The sequence below is a fragment of the Cardiocondyla obscurior genome, linkage group LG11 (assembly GCF_019399895.1).
Source record: "Cardiocondyla obscurior isolate alpha-2009 linkage group LG11, Cobs3.1, whole genome shotgun sequence".
Classification (NCBI taxonomy): domain Eukaryota; kingdom Metazoa; phylum Arthropoda; class Insecta; order Hymenoptera; family Formicidae; genus Cardiocondyla; species Cardiocondyla obscurior.
The window spans coordinates 5970168-5994029 of record NC_091874.1 but is presented as its reverse complement, the minus strand read 5'-3'; the positions used below and the strand labels follow the sequence as shown (position 1 = coordinate 5994029).

The 23862-nt window shown below is 36.8% G+C and overlaps 1 protein-coding gene and 1 long non-coding RNA gene across 6 annotated transcripts in view; one reads left to right on the top strand and one right to left on the bottom strand.

Annotated features, from left to right (window-relative positions):
* Positions 1–23862, bottom strand: part of Dop2r (dopamine D2-like receptor) — a 190795-nt gene that overhangs the window by 154125 nt on the left and 12808 nt on the right. For 4 of the 5 annotated variants that reach the window (XR_011546372.1, XM_070663351.1, XM_070663353.1 and 1 more), the window contains exon 2: positions 21741–22790. Coding sequence is in view for 4 of the 5 variants with exons in the window: in XM_070663351.1 (XP_070519452.1) it covers positions 21741–22499 (759 nt within the window). In the remaining variant the exon portion in view is untranslated. Of the gene's footprint in view, positions 1–21740; positions 23206–23862 lie in introns of those variants that run through there. The other variant, XM_070663352.1, reaches the window with a different exon arrangement.
* Positions 16110–16600, top strand: LOC139106522 (uncharacterized). Its single transcript, XR_011546377.1, has 2 exons — positions 16110–16396; positions 16509–16600. It is a non-coding gene; the product is annotated as an uncharacterized lncRNA (long non-coding RNA).

Here is a 23862-nt window from a genome sequence, read left to right as displayed (position 1 = left end):
ATTCGTCAAAGATGACGTGGACTCACGTTTATGGTCGCGGTCTCGTTCGCAACTTATCAACTTTGCTGTAATACGCGACGTATTGACCCGGGGTCAATATCGCCTTTCCATCTTCATAAACCGAAGATATATCGGCTCTCAAATAAAAATCGTCATTGAAAGAATGCATTTGAATACTCGCGCACCGTACATTTAAAATTATTACCCCAGGAAATCACCTAGCCTGCTGAATATCGATCGTTGAATGCCGTGCGATATGAATGTGACACTGAGGGATTTCGAACATATGTTTGCAAATTAAAACAATTTTATGCAAGGAAGATCGATTTGCGTAAAACAATTTTCTTTTTGACACGTATATATTTTATTTAAACTGATAAATGCAATTTAAAAAATATATCTTTTATTAAACTTATTAATCTTTACAAAAATATATTAATGAATTACTGTACTTATTATTACTGTGAGCTATGAATGCTGATGGCTCGACGCTTTAAGCAACATTTAAATAATAAATCAAAGCACTTAGGTTTTTTTTTTAATATGTACAAATGCTCAACATAATCTAGATCTTTTTAAAAATTTTCTTTAAAAAAAAATGCCTGAAAATATGTATTTTGTTTGCCTCAAGCAGGAAGCGAAGATTGTGCGATGAATTTTACATTTCCTAATTACAATCTCGAGCACGTACAAACTCTCTTATTATTCATCTTGTTTCGCAAACGCGCAAGATGCAGCGTAATAGCAAATGTGCATCCTATGACAGAAATTCATTCATATCGACATCGCGTAGAAACAGGACGAGTTTACTACGTACTCACCCTGTACTGTTCGAGAGTTTGACTAGTCGAGCCGTGATTGCAGTCGCATCTGCGAATTATTGCTCACGACGTTGGCACGAACCGCAAACAATAACACAATATAATTTTATGGCACTTGCGTGAAAAGAGTTGTGCTATGAAATTGCGGAAATGGTTTCTTTAATAAAGAAAAAAGCTTTATGGCTTTATCGTTTCCAACGCGATCCGATTTTCAGCGATGCCCACGTTAATCGTCCGTGACTTCCGTCATAAATAAAGAAGAAAAATATTACACGAAAAAAAAAAAAAAAAAAAAAAAAAGAGCGGTCGTATATTTTCAACCATGAATGAATAAATAAAAATTCCGGCTATTTGCAAAAAAATTTTATTTTAAATTAATACAATTTAATTTTAACAAAGTAATATTAATTGTAGTATAACAAAATTAATAGTTTTAAAGATGTAAATTAAAAATTAAAATTAAACATAAATCTAAATAATTATAATTTTAGTTGGTTTTCTTTTTTTATTCCATTTTGTTCATATTTATATTTGTTTCGGTATATTCTCTTTATACGCCGCTGAGCTATTCCTATAACATCTCCGCATTTCTCAAAGTAGTCTCCGTAAACATACCGCTAAGACACAAGCATTTTGCAATTCTTTACGTAGACCGTAAAGTAAGAAAAGGCGCATGTTACACAGGGAACATTCTAAACGTAGGCGAGTTTTTAGAGAAATGTAAAATGAGAATTCGCAAGACGCCCCAAGTTATATCGTACGGTTATAAATTATATTTTCCGATATCAGTTCCAAAGCGATATTTTGTATACCAGATAAAGCGAGCAACTCTCGCGGCTGGAATGCAGCTCCTGATTTATATCACATAAACCGCAGAATTGAAATCTCTGTGTCTAATATAAATCAGTTTCAAAAATGAGATTGATCTGACAAACCAAGGGAGCTTTTCCATCAATGTCGGTGCACATAAAGACTCGTTTCGTTGATGTGGATCCAACGTAGGAAACGTAAACGGTAGATCATCGGTGTATGAAGAATTTTTCCTACTTATACCAGCTTGTTGGAGCGCTATTTCCAATCGCATTACTTAGCTTAACGATTATGACGGTTGCATAATGGAATAATGTATACATATACATTACTCCTTTTATAGATTTTTTTTATTCGTGCAGCTTATTCATTTTTTTTTTTTTATTGAAGGAAAAATTATAATCTTTAAAAGCGCATAGTATAATAAATTTAATAAGACTTTATTTATAGACGTGTAATTTTTTTTTTAATTTATTATATTTTATGACTTTTGACTCAACATTATATTTAAAAATTAATACTCTGCAAAAAAAAAATTTAAAGAAAATGAGATAAATATCGTTCTAATATCGCTGGATTTTTCTACGTTTTGCTATCATTTCCTCTCTTTTTTTTTTTTTGCCGTTTCCTAAAGCCGTGGATAAACATCAATCGCAATGAATGAGCTCATCGGCCGGGATACGATGTCTGAATGCAGTGTCCATTGTGCGGCGTGAATGCAGCTATTGAAAATTATAGATTAAGGACTGAAATCCCATTCTATCGCGAGTAACGAGGATTTCAATAATATCGTTTCCACCATGAATCATATCGATTTGTCGTCCGATTGCGATCGCGCTACAGCAAATTTTGAGATTATATACTCTTCGCTTCCTCGTCGCGTAGCACGTGTTACACGGATAAACGTACTGTAACTATTAACTATCAACGTTGTTCCTAGAGGTATAGAGAGTAAGATACCAAGGATCGAACCGTCCGGTAGCGTCGTGTTAAATTCGCAAGTGGAGATGCAAACACGTAGCGCGGTAACGTAAACGCGCTTTCACGTTAAACCCGATGAAGTTTCGTATTAGCATTAACAATGTCATTGGAGATTACAGGTTGTTCCTTTTTTCCCCTCCCTTTCCTCAGCTGTTTCGCGTAAGCAAAGTTCGAAGAGCCTTGTGCAACTTAATATTGTCGTGCCATTAAACGTGAGCAACAACTACCTTAGATCAAAAGCCCTCGCGTTTTTAACGACACTGCCCCATAACTATGTAATAACTATTCCACCGCCGTATTTATGAAACATAATGAAATTGGAACTTTTATCATGAGAAACTTCTTTGTTCGGCACCCTGGCTCGAAATCTTTTTTTTTTTTTTTTATTAAACTCACTTCGACTTACTCTGGCTGGCGTACCTTAGTAACTGGTGAACTCTTGTGCTAATTAGAAATATCAGTTTTACCAAAGTTGAAGTATTGTAGTTATTTGACGTATTATCAAAGTTATTACTTTAAACTGTAATACTTTATTCTAATATAAATACAACATTAATAGATTAATGTAATTTATTAATTTACAATTTTAATATTAAAGGAAAAAAAATTATAATAAAATAAAATTTAATTATTGAACAAAAAAATTTTTAACGCAGCTTATGTTTTATTTTTTTAATCTATTTCTTTGATATGTCAAATAAATTAAATTAATTAATTTTATAAAAGTCTTATGTGACTAAAGATTTACGTGTAATTGCAAAATTATATATGTAATATTGACTAGCTTAAATATTTAAGAAAAAAATTACGTTGCAAGCGCTGAAGAGGAAAATTTATTCGGTACATTATAGAAAACGGTATTAGCCAATTCCCATAAAAAGGATCATCTAATATAATCGTATCCATCATAGATTCTGCATAATATACATTAAAAAGAAAACTCCTTAAATGTACTTAATTTTAAAAAGAGAGGCTTCAAGCTTTCTCAAGAAATTATAACTTCTTGCTCCTCTTGTTTTCTCCTCTCCTAAGTCCGTCTGCTGAAGCTTCATCAATGGAAAGAGATGATTCGCGAACGACGGAACTGACAAATGGTTGTGTTCATAATGGCGCGAAGAAAAATACTCTGAGCAGGAAGAGTTCTTGTCGCGACCTACTTCCACGCGTTTTTCCCGTTTCCCTGTGTACGAGTACATTCGATTTGAATAAAACGCTTTAATTTTGCAAAACCTCGCTTGCTCTCCGCCGCGAAGACTCTTAACTGCCGTCGCAAACAACGTGCATTCAAGTCCGCGGTGACGCCTCCTCCGTAACTCTCATACTACCGCATGTAGCAACTGCATGAAAAATAAAAGTTAAAAAAAAAAAAATAAAAAAGTAGAAAAAGAAAAACCCACTACCGATAACGCGCTATTGCATTCGCCTCAGTTATGCAGCCGCCGTGCACAGTCATCACTCGCGAATGCAAATTTGACAAATAATTGTTTGGTAAACTTGTGGAAATTATCACTTTTGCACGCTTGCTAGTGCGCTCACCGCAACATTTAGGATGAATAAAACTGACGTAATTTGATATAATCTAGCGAAGGAAATTATAAACGCACATTTCGCCGCTATTGATTTATAATGTTTATTAGGTTATAATTACCACATACTGATGAATTCGTTAACACGACAAGAAGCGAGAAAAATAATTTTATACAAAATATGAAAAATATTAAAATTACAGAACAATTTTCAACGACGATGTTAATTGTAAAAAAAAATATATATATATAATAGTTTGTACGAAGATTTTTATAAACCGTGACACGATTCTTTCGTAGTAATTGGAATGAGTTTTTGCCAACAAGTGTTTTGCGTGGCGATACGTTGGATAAAAACTGCAATATTTTCTGTCTACGTAACAATATTATCGTTGAAAGAAGAAACAAAGCAGATCTCATGTGGACCCTAGGTAATCGCATTATAACTAAACACCGATCGCGCGCGGCGCGCGTAGAAGTAACGCCGCGTTAGTTTAATCTTATAACAACCGCGGGAGGAAATTATGCCACGGGCAGTTAGTTATTTCGCCAACACTAATGACTAGTAATAACCGCGAAAAAAGTCCTTTTACGGGGAGCGTAATCCCGGGAAGAGTGGACCGTGGGCGAGCGGGAAAAAGTGCAATCTCGAGAGGCGTTAATCTTACTCCGGACGCCATGCGCCGGTATAGTCCGACTGGAAAAAGGACAATAACGAGCATGTCGCGTACGAGCGGATTCTTTTTAGGCTGAAGTAGTGTGGGTAATTAATGTAGGCAGGGGATGGATCGCAAACATAAAAGACAAGCGTGAAAGCTCGCGTGTCCGCGAAGGTGGACGCAATCATGGGAGTCGATAAAATATTTCTATAGAAAGAGAAAGATGAAAGAGAGAGAGAAGGGAGCCTGGGAAGGGTAGAAAGGGAAGTTCGGACGTCATACGGATAAACGTAGGAACTGCTGTCGCTTTAGTAACGCCAACGTTTCAAAGAGCTGTCGTAAACTTTGCATTGGAACGAGAACATAGAATGCAACAGGAAATGTCAGAGATGCGTTACATGAATGTACACGATATATTATACGTATGTCATCAATTTAAAAATCTCCGATGGTTTATGGAAGTGCCTTAGAGATTTTATGTTTTTTAGCAGTTTGTGCATTAGCGATTTATCATAAATTATAATTTTTTTTTTGTTACATGTACGTTTTCTCTTTTGCGTCAAAAGAGGTTAGGGGAATCCAAATAATCTATTTCACATTTTGTTTTTAAAATGATACGTATTTAAGATCATTAGAACTAAAAGGCAAAAAAAAAGAAAAAAAAAAATTTACTTAGAAAAGGCTTCACTTTCTTTCTAATATTACGCAGCATTGAAATCACTTATTTAGGAGTTAATTAGAAAACAGGTTCTAATTACAATTGTGAATACTGAATAATAATTAATTTATAATACAGCGCTCTAAATTTATTTCATATACATATCACATATTGCAATAGATTTAGAACATTTTGTACATACAGATAATTAATAGTTCATTTAATTTAATATTTGCAACGATTTAATTATTACTAGATACATCACAGTAATCTCGTTTTGATATGCGCTTCACATCGCCCTTGATGCATATCGCCATAAATTAATAATGCAAAATAAGAGATAAAATTAATTTTCTCACTCAGTAGTTTAATTGATAAACCTATCAATATAAATAATAATATGGTATCCTAAAAATCAAATATGAGCATAAAAATACAACGTTACTACACTTTAATAAAAAGAGATTATTCGATAATAAATTTTCACAACCATGCCGTGTGCGTTTGTCTGTCGCGTTACCGCTGTGTAGCGGACGAGCGACAAGCATAAGTCCATGGCTCGCGCGCGTTTGCATCGTTCTTTACGAACATGATGCCCCGACTTAAAACAGTTGAAGTAGATCAGCGGACGCGTTGGTGACCTCCTTTATATCCGTACTCTCTCGCCTCTGCCAGCGACCGAGCGCGGGCCGTATGCGTGTCTCGCTGTGCGAGGGCATTGACCAGATCAGCCGGCCGGCCGCGAAACGACCTACGACAACCGCGGGACCTATAGCAATTTCGGTGGCGCACGTGGCTCGCGCGCGCGGTGTCTCGCGTTTGCACGTCTCTCTAACATTCGTATAAAAGTCATAAATATTAAAACATAAAAATTATTAACAACGACGTTTACTCTCGCCGTACGAAATAAGGTAACCGTGAGAAGGAATCAGCATCGCGAAATGAAAGCGGCAACAATAAATTTGATTCGATTTAACACGGCTTTTTTTTTAGATAGGGTGGGTGAAAGTAATTGTTCTTTATGACTCAGGAACAAATTACAATGTTGCATTAAAATAGTTTTACTCGCTATCTGTTGTGTGTATATCGCGGACACGTGCATAGCTCCACTCAAACATGCACCAAGTCGATTAATTAGGATACAGTTCAATATTACCTGGCTAACTGACCAACGCGCGAATATTGTTCGACATTCACGTTCTCCATTACGAAATTCTTGTCATACCGTTGATTTGCATTTGGAGACGATGAAGTCGATTTCAGTTTGAGGAAAATATTAGTTGCGTGGGTTCGACTTCTCGTATTTTTTAATGATATTGATTTTAATCGTTCGTGTAAATTAATATACAAAGATGAATTTACAGTTTAAATTTTAATTCTCTGTGAAGAAAATACGAGTCATTGAGAAGGCTAATGGTACGAGTTTATAATAAACCTTAATTTTTAGCAGATTTAATGTTGGCTTTCTAAATTTTCCGCTCTGCAATCTTTATCATTTTATAACCCTCGAGTAAAATATCATAAAGTGAGTCGAGCTTTACACTAAGTACTTTCATAAACGTTTTTGTTTCTCAAAATGAAATAAATGGCCTCCGTATTTTTAATGCGTTAATCGATGTAGTTTTTTTTCATTTTGTACAGAAAGTTTCTTAAGTAAGGAACAGTGCAGCTTCTTACTTAAGTACATAGCAACATATATATTCAAGTCCGCAAAAGTTTATATTTATGGCAATGGCGAGAGCAGACGTCGCAGATTGTTACACAGGGAAGAAAGATTGCAGCGTATTAAGATTAAAGGATATATATTATATATAATTATTGCAACTGCAATGTTTTTAATAACATATTTAATAACAAAAAATTATTAATATAGTAATTAGGCAATATTAATTTTTTTCAACTACGTGCATTTATATGGAACGGTAATAAGGCATATATATCGATCAATTATACATATAGAGTTACTCATAAAATTCTACATACACCATTAAAAATTAGCAGTATTTTTTTTACGTTATTTAAGCTTTTTATTCCTACGTAACATGTAATTTTTTTTACATGTAAGTTTACATTTACATACAAAACCATTTTTGTGAAAGAAGCAAGGAACAAAAAGCTTAAATAATGTAAAAAGGCACCACTGATTTTCAGTGGTGTATGTAGACTTTTATGACTAACTGTACGTGATAACATTATTACTGTTTTCCGTGATTACATTAGCAAGCTGTGCAAACTCGAATTACTTCTGCGTAGCATAAGATGAAATGCTTGTTCATATAATCTATAACTCGTACTTTTTCTTCATCAATGTAATGTGAAATCCTGCTGCATTGCGCCACCCTTGCCGACGGTTTTATTTTTCAGGATGCATTCCATTCGGCTTCGTGAACTTGACTAATGTGCACCTGCATTGCACTGCAGTAGTACACACATTCGCATTTCGTTTTCTTCTTATGCTCGATAAAACTGTCAGATATTTGTACATCGTTTTTTCGAAACGTTGCTTTAAAAAAAAAATCTATTTAAATTTGCACGTACAAAAATATATTTCGATTAATTTTTTTAAGCAAAAAAAAAAATAATACCATTTAAACTTGTCTCGGTAATTTTTAAGTACTTAATTGCAGTTCGAAAAATCTGTTATACAAAAGTGACGAATATTTATCGTTTATTATCTGCGTGTAAATGCGAAATATATGCCCACATTCCATCTCACCGTGGCAAGAGCTTTTAGTTTGCACTCTATATAGTACGACTCTTCGATGGCGTATTGAGCGGAAAGTAAGGAGGGTGAGTGCGCAGTATGCATTTTATAAGGATCGCAGTAGCGACATAAATAAATAAGGGATCTAACCGTGACACTTCATCGTAGGCCAATCCTTCACCTAGAAAACGCAATTATAATTTGCAAATTTTAACAAATTATTTTCATATTTTTCGACTTATTTATAATATTTTGATAAAAATATTAAAATTATCCGTAAATTTTTTTTTTATTTAAAATATTCAATATGTAATAGAACAATATTGCACGATTAAAGAAAATATTTAAAATAAATCTAGCATTCGTGAAATAATAATAAAATACCGTTATTAATTTTCTAAATTGTGATATTAAAAATGTGTTACGAAATTGAGAATGATTAATATAATCCGGCGAGGTGTATCTAACAAATTAGGAGCAAAACGTGAAGCTTGAAGGGTCGTTACGCATCCCCTTCGTCAATCTTCGCCCTAACATAGCAGAACAATAAGGATCTAAGGGTTGCAAGGTAGTCGAGATAGGTGTCCTAACTGGGTGAATACGTTCATTTGACTCACGTCAAAATTATGCTTGTTATCACTAAGGACAATTACGCTTGTTAGCAGGAAATTAAGGGATTCACGTGGCTGGCTTTAGTGCACTTGAATGATTAATATAGTCTCATCATATTCGACGGAGCAACAAAGTACCGAGAGAATATTACAAATTACAACGTATTTTGCAACCTCTTCTCTTAAAAGTTGTGAATTAGATCGTTTATGTAGCGCACGGTGCACGATTAAACCCACGAAAACGAAAGAATTTAATAACTTCATTCAAAGTCACAAATCTTACAGCTTTTACCTTCGTTTTGATTGACATTTTACTCGCGCGGATCTACGCTTTTATTATTTATATTAAATATTACTTATCACTGTTTCGGAAATTATCACGCTATATTGAAGTCTGTTTGGTATCTGTATTATTTCCCTCGTGTCGCCTACGGAGTCAAGATAGAATTAACATTGATTTCGCCATCCAGCCGCCGCTTTCAATTGCAGTAAACACGCGCGGATCGAGGACTGCAATTCGTGTAGCTGGCATTCGCGTAACCACCGTGCAAAACCGCCCATTACCTTCAGCGTGCAAGATTCGAATGTATATCCGCCGGCACGCGTGTTACCCGGTCTCTCTCACTTAACCAATCAGAAAATTCTACGTAGCCAATTACCCCGCGCTCTGAAATTCCGGTTAGTCTCAAATTCGCTCCCGGCCTCAGGAATTGCGTCCATAGCCGGAATTCATCGATATATCTCGCATATAACGCGGCTCACGTACACGCCCGCGTAGACCCGCAGACTCGCCGTGGAGCAATGCCTGTTCCGTGGCTGCGACGCGAACCGACCCGCTAACGACCCGTGGAGAGAGATCAATTTTAACCGAGTGATATTTGTTTATACCGCACGCGCGATACCTGCGAACCCGTTTAAAGCGACGGCTGGAGGGTAACGCGTGACGTCCACGGGCTTTTTATGCTCGAACGGGTTGTCGTACGGCGGTCGCATTACGCTTCATCGCGCGATACGATACACGCGACTACGTCTTCCCGCGTGCATGCACGTGTCCGCGCGCGAGCGGACGAGCGCGTGTACCGGCCATTGCTTTGCGCGTAGCTCTTTTTTTTTTTTTTTTTTCCTCCTTTCCCCTCGATGCTCCAGAAGCGCTTTAACTCGGGCGCGAACTTTTATTTGGGACGCGTTGCAGTCGCCGAAATGAACTGAGAAAAAGGACGAATTTGAGGAATAAAAAGCAAACATTTTTCGATATATTCCTCGAGCCTGCGGTGGTCGCAACTGAAATATACGACAATAAATTCTACTAAATATATTGGAAAAAGAAATATTATTTATATCTCTTTTCCCCCGCGTGTATATAAATATCATAAGAGACGCGGGGATTAAATAAAAAGTTGCAGAATAAATAGACAAGATTGCGGCGTTTGAGCACTCCACGTTTATCGTTTAATTCTCGTCCATTACAGTCTCCCCCTTTCGTTTTTAATATTTCTCCTCGAGTTGGATGCATAGTACAACGTCGGGAAAACTATTACCGCCTTGACAGCGCGAGTAGACTCGGAATAGCGAGGCGGTTTGAGAGTCGTGGAGGTCGTAGGACGAGAGATGGTTGAAAATTATGACGGGTACGTGCGACACGGAAGGACGTATCTCCGTCATTATAGAGCGCAAGATGCCGCCGGGGATGGCTGCGGGCGAAAACGAACGAAATGGGGTGAAAGAGGCGGACGCGACGGGTCTCGATGGCGTTGCTGCACAGCTTGTGCGCGCGACATCGAGGGCTTCGTCATCATCGTCGTCGTCGCTGTCGTCGTCGGGTCGCCACCCAGCTCGGTGATTTATGGCGAGAAACGCTACGAACCCCCCTTTTCTTTCACGAGCGGCTTTCTCTCGCGCCAGTTTGCGGCGAGACCTCTCCCCGAGAGCCGTTGACGAATTTTACGCCGGCTTGTTACTTACGTCCGAGCACCCGGTTCAACGAGCCTGCGATTTATCTCGGCGCCGTGCGTGAAAGGCAAGTGGCGGACGACATTATTTACGCGCCGTCCGAAACATCGACTCGTATTACTGGCGAGGCAAATTCCGTTTCACAGATATAACGTTTTAATGAGAGTCTTTCTCAAACATCGCGTCGTAATTTCTTTTTAAAATAACTTGATTTCTCTTACGAAAGTCTAAGAAAAAAAAAAAAAGTATAACTCAAGTTATACGTATATGTACAATTAAATTAATGAAAATCCTCGAAGGTTAGGTAAAAAATGAACTCGGTAGAATAAAAATTCAACTATGATTTCCAGCAATTAAGTGATTAATATTTATTTAACATTACGTATAATTTTTTAGTTAAAATAAATATTTGGATAGATGTTTAATTTTAATTATTAAATCAGCTAAATAGGTAGGTAAAAAGATAGTGTAAACTTCAGAGATGCGATAATTTATTTTAATTTCTTTCTTTTTTTTTATTAACATATACGTGAACGAAGATTTGAAAATTGTGCAAAAGTTTATTCGATTCTCTTTCTCTGTGTCACTTTTCGAATTTCGAAAGCTTACTCTAGCTTATTTCATCATAAGCGGCGAGATTAATGGGACTTTGATGACAAGTAAGGGTAACTAATCGAAGCTGTCACGCAAACCATTTTGATATTAATATATACGACCTGAAACACCATTTGAATGCTACTAATTAAGGACGTTTGCCACTTATGTATAATTAACGTCACATTTAAGACGTTATTTGCGACTTCGATCGAATTGTGCTTTATATACTTTCTTTCCATTTTTTTTTCTTTTTTTTTTTGCATTTGCGCGATATAATAAATTTAACATAAAAAATCAAACTTTATTTAATTTAAAACTTTTCAAAGTTAAAATTTAAATCTAACAGATGGGTATGTCACAAATCTTGTTATCATTCAATCATTATTCTGTTTCTTGATATAGTCCAAAGTAACGTTCACATGAATATTCCATTACATTCGTATGACTGCAGGTTCCTAAAATACTAGCTTTCGGGAAAATCAACGAAAGAATCGCCCTTAGGAATCTAATTCACTTCGAAAGCTTTAGCTGGATACTTTCACTATGAGAAATGTCCGTGCAGGAAAATCGCATAGCCACGCTCTTAATCTTGTGAATGGTCTTTCTCGCGTTGTGTGCGTTCCTCATAGGCGAGCTACCATGAGTCGTCGAAACGTACGCCCCGTCGAATTTCACGGCACTCATCCTGTGCCGTTACTTACATGCACGTACTTCAACGAGTTGGTGATTTATTTTCGTGCCGGGCGCGCGAAAGAAAAGCCAGGCACATTATGTATTCGCGAGTTTGATATTTTCCGATAACATTATTTCGCAATATGTGGCAAAAAAAAAAAAATTAAAAGAAGACCTTGCATTTCTTACGTAAATGATTCACATTGCTTGAAAGCTTGAGATATAGTTTAATTAAAACATAAGATAAACCTTTATTTGTTTTAAGGACTGCTTTCAAGCAATATAAAATATTTAAAGCGCAAGCAATCCTACGAGCATAAAAAATTCAGGCAACATAATCAGACGGAATATTAATAATGAACATATAAAAGGGTTGGACTTCTTTTTATTTTAACGTAAAACAAAAAATTAAGAAAAATATAAAAAAACCAAGTAAACATATTGTTTTTACTTTTATTGATCTCGGGATCAACCGGATAAAATAAAGTGTGCTGAAAAGTTGCGGGTGAAACTTTGCTGCGGCATGTAACAATACCGCTGAAAAATATATAATGAATCATCAAGAAAGGAAAGTTTAATCGATACAAGCTGCTTCGCAACAAAAGGTTAATAAAGTTGGGAGGCAAACGGAAATCTTCGTGTAGATCTAAACAATCACGCAATCGCCTATTTTTCAATATCAACTACATACGTAGCTTACGAGGCACGTGCGTCAAGTACGTCAGAGAAAGCTGTTAGTTAGCAATTTTGCTGTCCAAGTAATTTATGACTTATATAAAGTGACCTAAGAACTTTGCTTATAATAAAGGTAAGGACTTGCTAACGAGAAAAGACATTGATAAGTTAATGGCTTAAATGATAAATTAGGTAAAAGTACGGGCAATTACCAAGTAATTTACACGACAATTAATTGAAGGAACATAATGATACCTCACCCTACGTTATCTTTGAATGAAGATATTGTTAAACTAAAAATCTATCACGGTGAATTTAGAAGATTACGCGGGGGTGAGAAATTTTTCAATATATTGTATCGTATATTTATAAAATAATTTGTTCAGTCACGGTCATTCATTTCGAGACACTTGCAAATGCAAATTTAGTTCCTCGTATATTTCTGTACCCACTTTCGATCGCATTGAAACGAGAAATGCAACGATAAGGCAGATTTCATTAGGTATTCTTATTAACAAACACGCGAGATAAAATTATGAATTTTCTTTACCGAGCAATTAACTTTTACTTTCGTTAAAGCTATTTTTAACTGCAGCTAGATATAAAGTATATTTTTCTGTTATCGCGATTTAAAAAAAAATGCGAAATATGTGCGATTATACTCCAAAATGGGAACATTTATTGTCATCGATGGAGCGAATCGGGCGTGTGGCGTGCTTTCGAGGGCCAAAGCCAAGGTTGGCCGACAGGTAGGAGACAATCAAATACCCTGTCAAGGACGAGGTTTCTTCCGGCGTTGCTCCTACGGTCAGGAGCAACTATTTCCAGAAGAAAAGTGACCATTCCGTGCCACGTGCATTAATATTCATAATCCCGGCCACTCTCGTAGGGGGTATGTACGGGCGTGTGTAACCAGCACGAATTAAAACTGGACTGGCACAGCTAAATAATAAGCATGCATGCGATGAAGTGATCCGCGTTATTAACATAGACCTTGCCCTAGCGATCTTGCCGTGCTGTTCCAGCTGGTAAGACAAGCCAGGCCGTTGAGGCCACCCACGATCCGAGCAAGGCGAGTGCCTGAGGGGAGAGACGTCGCTCGAAATTACTCGCGGTCACGCCAGCACCCCTCAACGAAACCCTCCAGAACCTCCCTCCCACGCTCGCGCTTCTCTCTTTTCTGATCGTTCTGAGTGGTAGCACGCACGTGCTCCGCCGAAATTGCGATATTCCTGTTCTGCAGTTCTCGTTCCGATCGACATTTCTCACCGATGCGTCTTCGCCCCGATAATAAGACAGTTAACAGAAGAAAGATTGTGATATAACTGATGATTGCGAAATTATTTCAAAGATAATTTTTTTACGTACATTTTTTCTTTTTTCTTCTTTTTCTTTTTTTTCTTTTTTTTTTTTTTTTTTTTAACCAAAACTATGTTGTCATATTTCTCGTTTTATATTAATTTCAATAGTACGTAGGAAAATTGAAAAATTTAATAAATTTGCAATATCGTACAATTTATTGTATGAAATCAATATTGACAGCATTAATAAAAATATTTTCTGATATACTGTGCTCATATTTATTGCACAGAAAAAAAGTAAATTATATGTATAAGTAAATTTACAGTATAAATAATTTAAACAGTAATTTCGCAAATCTCATTTTACTTCAAATAGGGAAACTCATAATGAAGTTGTCGAAATTTTTTCGCTTATGTCATGTAAATAATCCAACGTACAAATCATATCTTGATTCACTCCATTCTTTAACTGACGCATAAAAAAGCTTAATGGACCTTTGTGCAATGGAAATGCAACATGTTAGAACCGTGCGGTATTACTCTTATCGTTTTTGATACTACGCGCATTTCTCACCTTCTAGCAACACGAAGTAACAAGATTATACTAAAACGAATCGGTTCGTACCGCAGTAAAGGTACGTTCTTTACTTCACCCTGCATTCGAATACGATCGAAACACTATACGGAAATACATGACGGGCTGAATTTGCATGCTCAAGTGCTTGGAAATTAATGGCCATGACTGAACAAATTTCTTTTTGAATATACCAATGCATTTCTAAAATACAGTTTTTTTTTCAACGAAAGTATAAAACCCAACGTTTAAAGATTATATAACATTTAATTAAAAAATATTTACTGCATTAAAAGAAAATAATTTTATTAATAACATTTTCTTTAATAAGTAAAAAGTATTTCACGCATTTAATTCAGATTAAATCATATTTTTATGGCCTCTTATTTAATTTTAATTTTATTTTGTGTCGCATTAATTAAAATTATTAATGCTTTTTATTTCTAAAGACGATTACTACCAATTTAATTTCGGGAAATGAGTAGCGTTTTTAAATAGAGTAAAAAAAATTCTTAAAGTTAATCCACGAAAGTTAATTTCTTCTTACAAGGTTACTGAAATGACTATCTTAATCTTTTCCGAGTGAATTTCATTATGATAAAAACTATTTTTAAGTTTTTAAGCTTCTGAAATAATTATTTTACAAGCTTATATCTACAATTACCTAAAAAGTCATTTGCTATTTCTGTCAAAATAATTATTTGCATACATAATTATTTTTATGAAACCAAGATATGCACGACAGGCAAAGAGGGAAAAAATAAAAAAAGAAAGAGTCTACTTATCCTATCTTAAAAAATTAGTGTAACGCGTAAATTAGCTGTTTATTGTTACCGCATTTTTAAAACCAACGCCGATTAATTCTCTCTCGTTTTGCTTGCTTCACGCTAAGCGAGAGTCAACGTCGGCTATCAAATCGGTGATTTTCAGGTTCGATTCAATTTTAATATTTAATTAATATGTCCAGGCAAAGACGGTCTTCGCGATTTTTGAGATCGAGGACGACCTAGTGGAAGTACCGTCTTTGTCTGGACATACTAATTAAATATTACAATTTAATCGAACAAAAGTAACGAATAGATAGGCGCGGGTGGGTCGGGGGAGGCGGGGGAGGACGGGGTGAGAGCGAGCGCGAGCCTACGTGCCGCGCGCTAGGTATATTCCCCCACTACTCCCACTCTCGCTTTGTCCTTCTCCAGCGGTCGCGTAACACACACGTACGTACTACGCGCTCACAGCAACCGCGTGCTCGTGCTGAACGTTGTACGTACTTGTACGTATCTATACGCATTTATACGCATATATGTAAAGCATGTATTTAGAGTATACATCTATCTAACCAATTAAATCTCTTTTCTGTTGCAGATGATGATCCAGAGGAGAATCAGCCCGACATCCCACACAACCTGAGAGGAGGAGGAGGCCCAGGAAGGGTATCGTGCATCGGTGGAGCAGCCTCAAGGTAAAAATTCAATACAATTAAGAATTTTTTGGATACTTATTGAAATTATTTTACCAGAAAGCAGAAATAATAATTTAAATTTTCTTCGTATGTTACAGGATCGTCGGAAAGTGCTTTCGTCGCCGATATAAATTAATAAACGAACCGCAGCCGGTTCGTCGGGCGTTCTCGCGAATTCGTTTAAGTAATCGGGCGTGTGATTTGTTACGCGATTTTGATAATCGGGAGTGCCGAATATTATCGTGCGATTCTGTGTTAAATTTTTAGCGCTTGCGATTTTAACTTCACCCGGTCGCGTTCGCGAGTTACTTGTGCGCGGAAGGACGACTCGACACGCAATCTGAGAGGAGGAGCAGGCCCGGGACGGGCATCTTGCATCGGCGGAGCAACTCTAGGTAAGAATAAATTTTTATAATAAAATCCTTATTAAATAAAAACTTTTATCTTTTTTTATTCTATTAATTTTATTTTATACTGTCTACATTAATATTTTTTATTTTGTTACAGTCACCGGCTGAATTCTACTACTCCGCTGAAGCAGAGTGGTGAGTCGCATGTTTTTTTTTCTTTTTTGTAGTTTGCAATTGAGTCTCGAAAAATAGCGCACTCGAAGGGTGCGCATGGTTTCGTCTGATTTAACTAAATATAAAAAATTGGCGACTTCCTAATCAGAAAAATTATAGATTTATTTTTATTATATATAAAACTCCAACGACAGTAAGGAACAATTTTATTATTGCCAGAAAAAGATCTATCTTATCAAAACGGGAATGGAGTGCACTTTTAACTCGTATCGTGTTTGAAAACGGTAAAAATTTCGTGCTGAAATATGCGTAGCTTTAAATTTTGTACGATTAAATGACTAAAAGCAAATGGGTGAGAATGAATGAATACCGAGTCGTATAAAATCCTTGCGAAGATATGAAGTTACTTGCTCGTTGCGAAAAAATCTGATGTTTGCCCCTCGTGACGTTTGCAATAACGAATATATAAAACAGGTCTGTGTGCAGAATTACAGTGACGTCATTGCTACGTTACTCGTGACCGATATTTATACGCGAAAAACGATGATGTGCATATTACATTACGAATAGGTGTAGAGCTTTTTTTTCTTTTGTTGTAACAGTTATTAATATTATTCAACAATAGCTGGAGAGGTTTTGTTAGCGAATACTTTTATTAGCAATAATCTATTATCAAGGTAGATAAATAGCATTGTTTGTTCAACAAACAAATACGTATAACATATAATTTTGATATCGCGTAAAAAAAGAAATAGGTGATTATTTCTAATTTAACAAAAACATATTGATTATTTGTCAGTTATATATTTTCAACGTTGATAGCTGAAATATTCTTAGAAAAATTTATCTAAATTTATTATCGCATGGAAACACGTTTATGAAAAGTATTAATTTTTTTCAAGACCACGTAAAAATGTGCCGCTAAGTATATTGATGAACGTATATCTCTCTCATAAGAAAAGATGTTCATTATTTCATACAGAATACACAGCAAAGTCCTACTTTCGTGCATACTAACTTCTTTGCGTCGTTGACGGAACCGCGCAATTTGCACGTCGTGCTCGTTAGCGCAAAGAGTAATTGCGATATTCGGAAAACCGCCGTAAAAAAAACAGCACCGACGCTATAAAATATCGAGCCGGGTGTACGCGATTGCGAAATAAAAATAAATACTATGAAACCTGCCGATGGAGATGCCCGTGATTCTGTCTTGCAACAATGGAGAGAACGTGAGCATTCCCGGCACTATCAGCTGGAAACTGGAAATGGGGTTGCTCGCGAAGAACGCGGGTATCTCGCGGAATTCGGAGCATAAACGCTTTGCGCGGAGCATCGTCGATTTTTTATGTTACGTTAGAGTACGGTGACTTATGACATTACGCGACGAAGGCTATAAAAAAAGTTACGGTATTTGGTAACTGTGATAACGAGGATCGTTATTAAGGCAGGGAGCTTAAGATTATGACGTATTTTGCATATAACGGGCGAAAAAATTTCTAATTTTTAAAATATATTATACATTACTGAAATAATAATAACGATGATATATTCCTCAACATTATTAGAAGCGCAGTTAGAAAAAGTATTTAAAGTTAACCCATTTATTAAAGAAATAAATTAACGCTTTTCGTGACAGATAAAAATAACTTAAGAATGGTTGCATTCCTCTGTACAATTACTTTTACAATAAGTTTAATATTACGAAAACTTTCTTTAAACGACTCTCTTTTAAGAAAAAAAATATTAAAATTTCTTTTCTTTTTTTTTTTTTCTTATTGTATTCCTTTACCGGTGTGACAAAATTGTTTGAGCATGAGGTGTTGCAACTTACGACTTAGCCACGGAGACCCCGCGGAATATTGTCGCGGAAGCACAGCTGAAGGAATTCGAAGTGCAAACGCGCTGAAAGCAACCATTTTTCACTCGTCGTTAAAGGGAAGATGACGCCGCCACACTGAGCACACTGCGAAGAGCGTAAAGTGCCACGGACTCAACAACGGCGCTTTCGTTGCACGGCATACACACATATGCCACGATAGTAAATCGTTTAATGCGAGACTGCGGAACGACCATTTAAGCGGCCGAAAGACGATCCTGGCACGTTTCGCTGTGTTTGCACTTAGGCAAAGATGCACACCTTGATTTTATCATACCGATATACTATCTACGGTGGCTAGTTGCTATTCAGCGGAATGTCAAGGATGCGAGAGGGGAGGTGGGAAGGGGGAGATAAAATCATTTGAACTGCAATTAAAACAAATTTCAATCCGTGACTTTTTGGCTATCGTTCTTTGTCAACAAATTTTAAAAACGTATCCGCGCACGGTGCGATCGCGATAAAGTTGCGTGCCGTGTGAAATGTGGGGAACCCGTTCTGACGTGTACAAAATTGCATTGACGGGACGCGTTCGCGCCGCGGTATTACGAACGTGGTTCTTAATTGACCGGACGCACTTTTGTCCCGGTCAATCCGGGGTATACTGTTGAAATCGCGGACCGAGATCGAATCCGACTGACTCGTTTATGAAACGGCGCATCAGGATTTTCCATTTCGAGAAAATTGCCGTTTGTTCGCGCTTTCCACAATTCGAATTTCTCCGCTTCTTTCCCCGTTTCAGTTCTGCGTTTGTAAAGACGTGCATCGGGAACGAAAAGCGTCTTCCAGTATTGCTTCTAATATCGCTGATGACTTTAAAATAAGATCACGTGTAGACGTGCCATGTAATCTATGCGAAACGTGCCGAGATAACCAAATAGTCTGCTAACGATTGAAACAAAGATCCACCGCAATTCAAAATTGTACATTTTGTCTTGGAAGTAAAACCTTAACGTAATATTACTGGCTGATAAAAGATATTTTTAATATATTAACAGCACAGAAAAGACAGGGAAATTTAATTTTAATTTGCCCTTTGTGAAACTTTAATTTCAACAGAAGTCTGTTAAATTGAAGATTTTAATTAATACTAAATACATATTAATTTTAGTTTTTTTTTTATTCATTATTAATACAAAGGTCCGAAACTGTACGTGTATTTTTATATTATCTACGTATTGATCTTTTATCGTTTGTTTTAAACATTTACCCATTTAATTACATCGCACCTCTGTTTACGTGTAGCTCGTAGCTTTAACCTTTTAAATTGATTTTGTAATCACTGTGCTCTTTTTTTTTCCATTTTCACACTGTTCAATTATATTGTTCCACATTTAACTTTCTCTTACCTATTTTTAGTATTTTAATTTTGTATCTTTCAGTTTTTATTTGTATTGCCATATTTTTTCCACGAATGCGTTAATTAACTTCTTTTAAATTTATTTCGTTTATTTGTTGCAACGTTACGTAAACAGCAAAAGTTTTTTTTTTTATAGAGTTTAATTTCTATACATCGACAAAGTTAACGAAAATCGTTTCCGGCTACTGAAAGTTTGATAGACGTGGCTAAATAGCGTTTAGTCTCGACATCATCTTCATAATTGCAGCTATTCCAGCGCCGTCACCGCAGCGCGTATTTAATTGGTGATTAAACCAAATGCACGAAGGTCCATTGGGTAAATTCAATGCAGGTGATTCGCAGCATTATATCGTTCTCATACTTAACGGCACGATTATTATAAATAACTTCCTCCTTTTTTTGTCGCATAATGCGTTATCGTCACGCGACATCATAACTGGCAATATATCGGTTGTACGTATATAAATGTGAAGTTTTATTCCATCGTACAATTTATAGCCCTTATAAGCATTTTTATATTTAAATATTTCTTCCTGCCTTTTGTGCAACCAAGAGACTTAAATCCCATCATATTTTTATAACGATATACACATATATTTCTCTTATCCTCTGAAACTATTTGCCGTTTTATCTTCGGTTTTATAATCGATCAACGGCGTACGTATTTTGTTGCTGCATGCGTAAAAAATAATATTTAGATCGTGTCTTTTGTAAACGTTAATAAACTTTTTTATATGCATAAATGCAGGGACTGGAAAAAAAAAAGACAAAAAAAACTGTGTAAGAAACAAATTTTTAATAGTCGATTTTTTTCTCATGTGAAATTTATGGTAACGTGCGAGTACACGCTAGGCCAATATTTTCAATAGTTACAAGTGGCAAATTCAGAAACAGTATTAGCTAACATTTGTACGTATAGTCAACATGTCGGTTCGCCAGCAATGGATCAAATCGCTTTAATGAACTAATTTCGTTTTCGTTCGGATTATAGGTGGTGCTAAAGCGGTTACGCTTAATGGAATCCTTAATAGAGCAGTTTTACTGCTCTATTAAAGATCATTGATTAATTTTGGAATATTCCATTTGTACTTCGAGTACTTTCTTCACGTATGCAAAATCAGTAATGTTTAAATTACGAAACAGAAAATCGAGACTTTAAACCCCTTCACCAAATTTATATCGCATTACGTCAATTTTCGGAAATCTCCTTTTTTTTCTTTAATTAACGGGGGGGGAAAAAATACTTTCTAATTTTTAATAAAAGACATCTCTATTAGCGAGATCAAAGTATTTAAAAGTGAACGCTACTCAATTTTCTTTCTCCTATACTTTGAAGGTAAGAGCGGTAATTGAGTGCATGCAAACGCTGTGTAACATATAGTGTGTAATTAGCAGCTAAATTCGCGATCGATGCGAGACTCCGCCCTTCGGAGAGAGTTTTCAGCTTATTTACAAATTATACAACGACCTATAATTAGAAATATTAATTCCATTAACAGCGAAATTAAATCGCTAAAACGATAAATTAAAGTTCCATTTAAATGTGATTGCACAACAAAAATATCAGTCTAAAATTTTTAATCCCACTGGATAAACGATAAATTGATTACGTCGTGTTATACATTTGTAAAACACCACGCTTCGTGTTCGTATAATTAGAACAAGATAATCAAGCAGAGATTATATTTTCTAATCACGCAATTATAGTGAAATAATCTAATTTAATGATTATATTCTTTTTTTTCTAGTTTACTGTCTATATATTTGGAATAAATGTTTCTTTTGTGGGCGCAAATCGGGAATTAAATACCTAAAGATACTTGATAAAACAACGACGTGTTTACGTAACCAAATTTATGTTCGATAATAAGTTTCATCACGCGTTTATTACTCGTTTTAACGTAAATGTTGAGGTATGATAAAATGATGACAGAGCAAATACTTGGGGGGGTTACTTTCGCGAAAGATTTATGACTTACCAGTACGTAGACTGCGAATGGCATAACGAGCACCGCCACGAGAAGATCGGCCACCGCTAAACTGACGATGAAGTAGTTAGTGACAGTCTGTAGCGCCCGTTCTTTAACAACCGCTAGGATAACGAGCACGTTACCGAATAGCGTTAAACACGGCACGATCACAAGTATTAGGGCCCACCAGCTGTTCGCGTTAGACTTCTCGTCGACACCTGCAGTTCCAGCGCACTCGCCCGGCCTAACGGCACCCCCGGCGACTATCGACGACGTGCAATTGACGCCGCTGAAATTCAGACCCGCTCCGTCGTCGTAGTAGGGCGTGAAATTCACGAGAACGCTGTAGTTAAATCGGTTGATATAGTCGTTCAGATCGTCGAAGGTGAATAGATCGGACACGCTGCCGGTGTAGTTATCGACGCTCGAAGTAGAATACGACGACGTGGACTCCTCGAAGGATGAGGAGTCAGACAGAGTCGAGACAGCGAACGTCGTCGAGTCGTTGAACCAGCCAGACTCGCCGCCGTCGACGTCGCTCTCGTTCCTCGCGAAGGTATCGCCCAGAAAGTCCGACATCTTCTCCTCCTGCACGGTCGTAGTGACAACATCGATGGCGTTCGTGACCACCTCGCCTCCGGGTGGCTCGTCCAGGTGCCGATGTTCACGGGTTGGCAAAAGCTTTCGAAGGATCGACCAAGCGAACGAGTCATTTGCCCTTGCCTCCATCACGGTCGATCTAACACCAATCACGAAATCTTCGAACATCTCGCCCGGGATTCTATTTTTCTGCCTACGCCGAACATCTCTAGGTTTACTTATCCTCCCGGCTACGTTTAGGCTCCCTGCTCTCTTCTGTTCTCGTTCTTCTCTCCTTTCCGCCGTCTTCTCTCTTTTCTTGGTCTCTTTCCTCGTCTAGGTAGCAAGTACGATAAGGCTCCTTGATCCTCTTTGCGAGTAAGAAAAGGTACTGTTTCTAGCCAGCCCTTTGGCCGGTCGCACAGTTTTCCAGGATCCCCGGCTTAGACGCGTATCAGTTGAATCCTCCGTCCAGGATTTCTGTAATGGAGGAAAGGTTGGCGGTCACTATCAGCGTTTGCGTTTACGGGAAAACATGCAACCGGGACAAAAGTTTCGTTTTCAAATTTTGCACGGGAAACTGCTACGGCAGAAATTTTCAAACCGTAAATCGTGACTTAAAACCGATACCACGTTCGACCTGTATACGGTTGCAAATTTAAACTATGCACTCCTAACTTTTCAGTTTAAATTTTTGCGAAAGCACGAGTAAAACGTTCTAAATTTTAATTACAAATATAATATAGTTAGTCGATTATTCGTCGCTTGCCGCTGCACGCAGTCTATGTACAGGTACAGGTATAAAAATTGCAATAGTTTACAATTTTCTTAGATTAATATTATTATTGTTATATACCACGTTGTTTTATCGATATATTAATTGAAAATTATTTGTTACATTAAATTCGTAAAAAATACTACTTAAATACGAATGAAAGTACCAAACTATTATTATTTCATTAATATCTAAGAATTTTTTTTACAAAAATCTGAATTTTTTTTTTCTACTAAAGTAATAATTTATATCTTTATTAGAACAATATTATAAATATGGTAAGAAAATCTTTACAGTACTATCGTACTTTCTTGAAGACAGTATACCCAAGATCGTCGCGAAACTTCCTATCTCTTTCAGTAAAACAAATGCGTTCCATTACTCGGCTCGCGATCACGATTTTAATCCCGATCAAACTTTCTGAGAGAGACAATAAATTAACACAAGCAAGCCGTCGGGGCTATCGAGGGTCTCCTCCCTAATGAAACGTGGAAGAAAAAAAAAGAAAAAAAAAAGAGCTTGCGAGGTCCCATCTGCGTGCGCCGACGTTCGAGACGAGTATCTCGCGGCGCAATCTCGGAATTAAACAAAAGCTCACGGATTGTTCTCCCGTCCACCCACGAATCGCTCGAAATGGGACACCATTTCGCTCTCAGTAGGTGAGAGATCGAAGTGTACACAGGGAGAGAGTCGGATTGACAGATGGACAGGCATTATGGTGTTTCTCTTCGGGCGGCGCTACGAGGGTGTGAGAAATATTAAGGAGAAAGAAAGAGA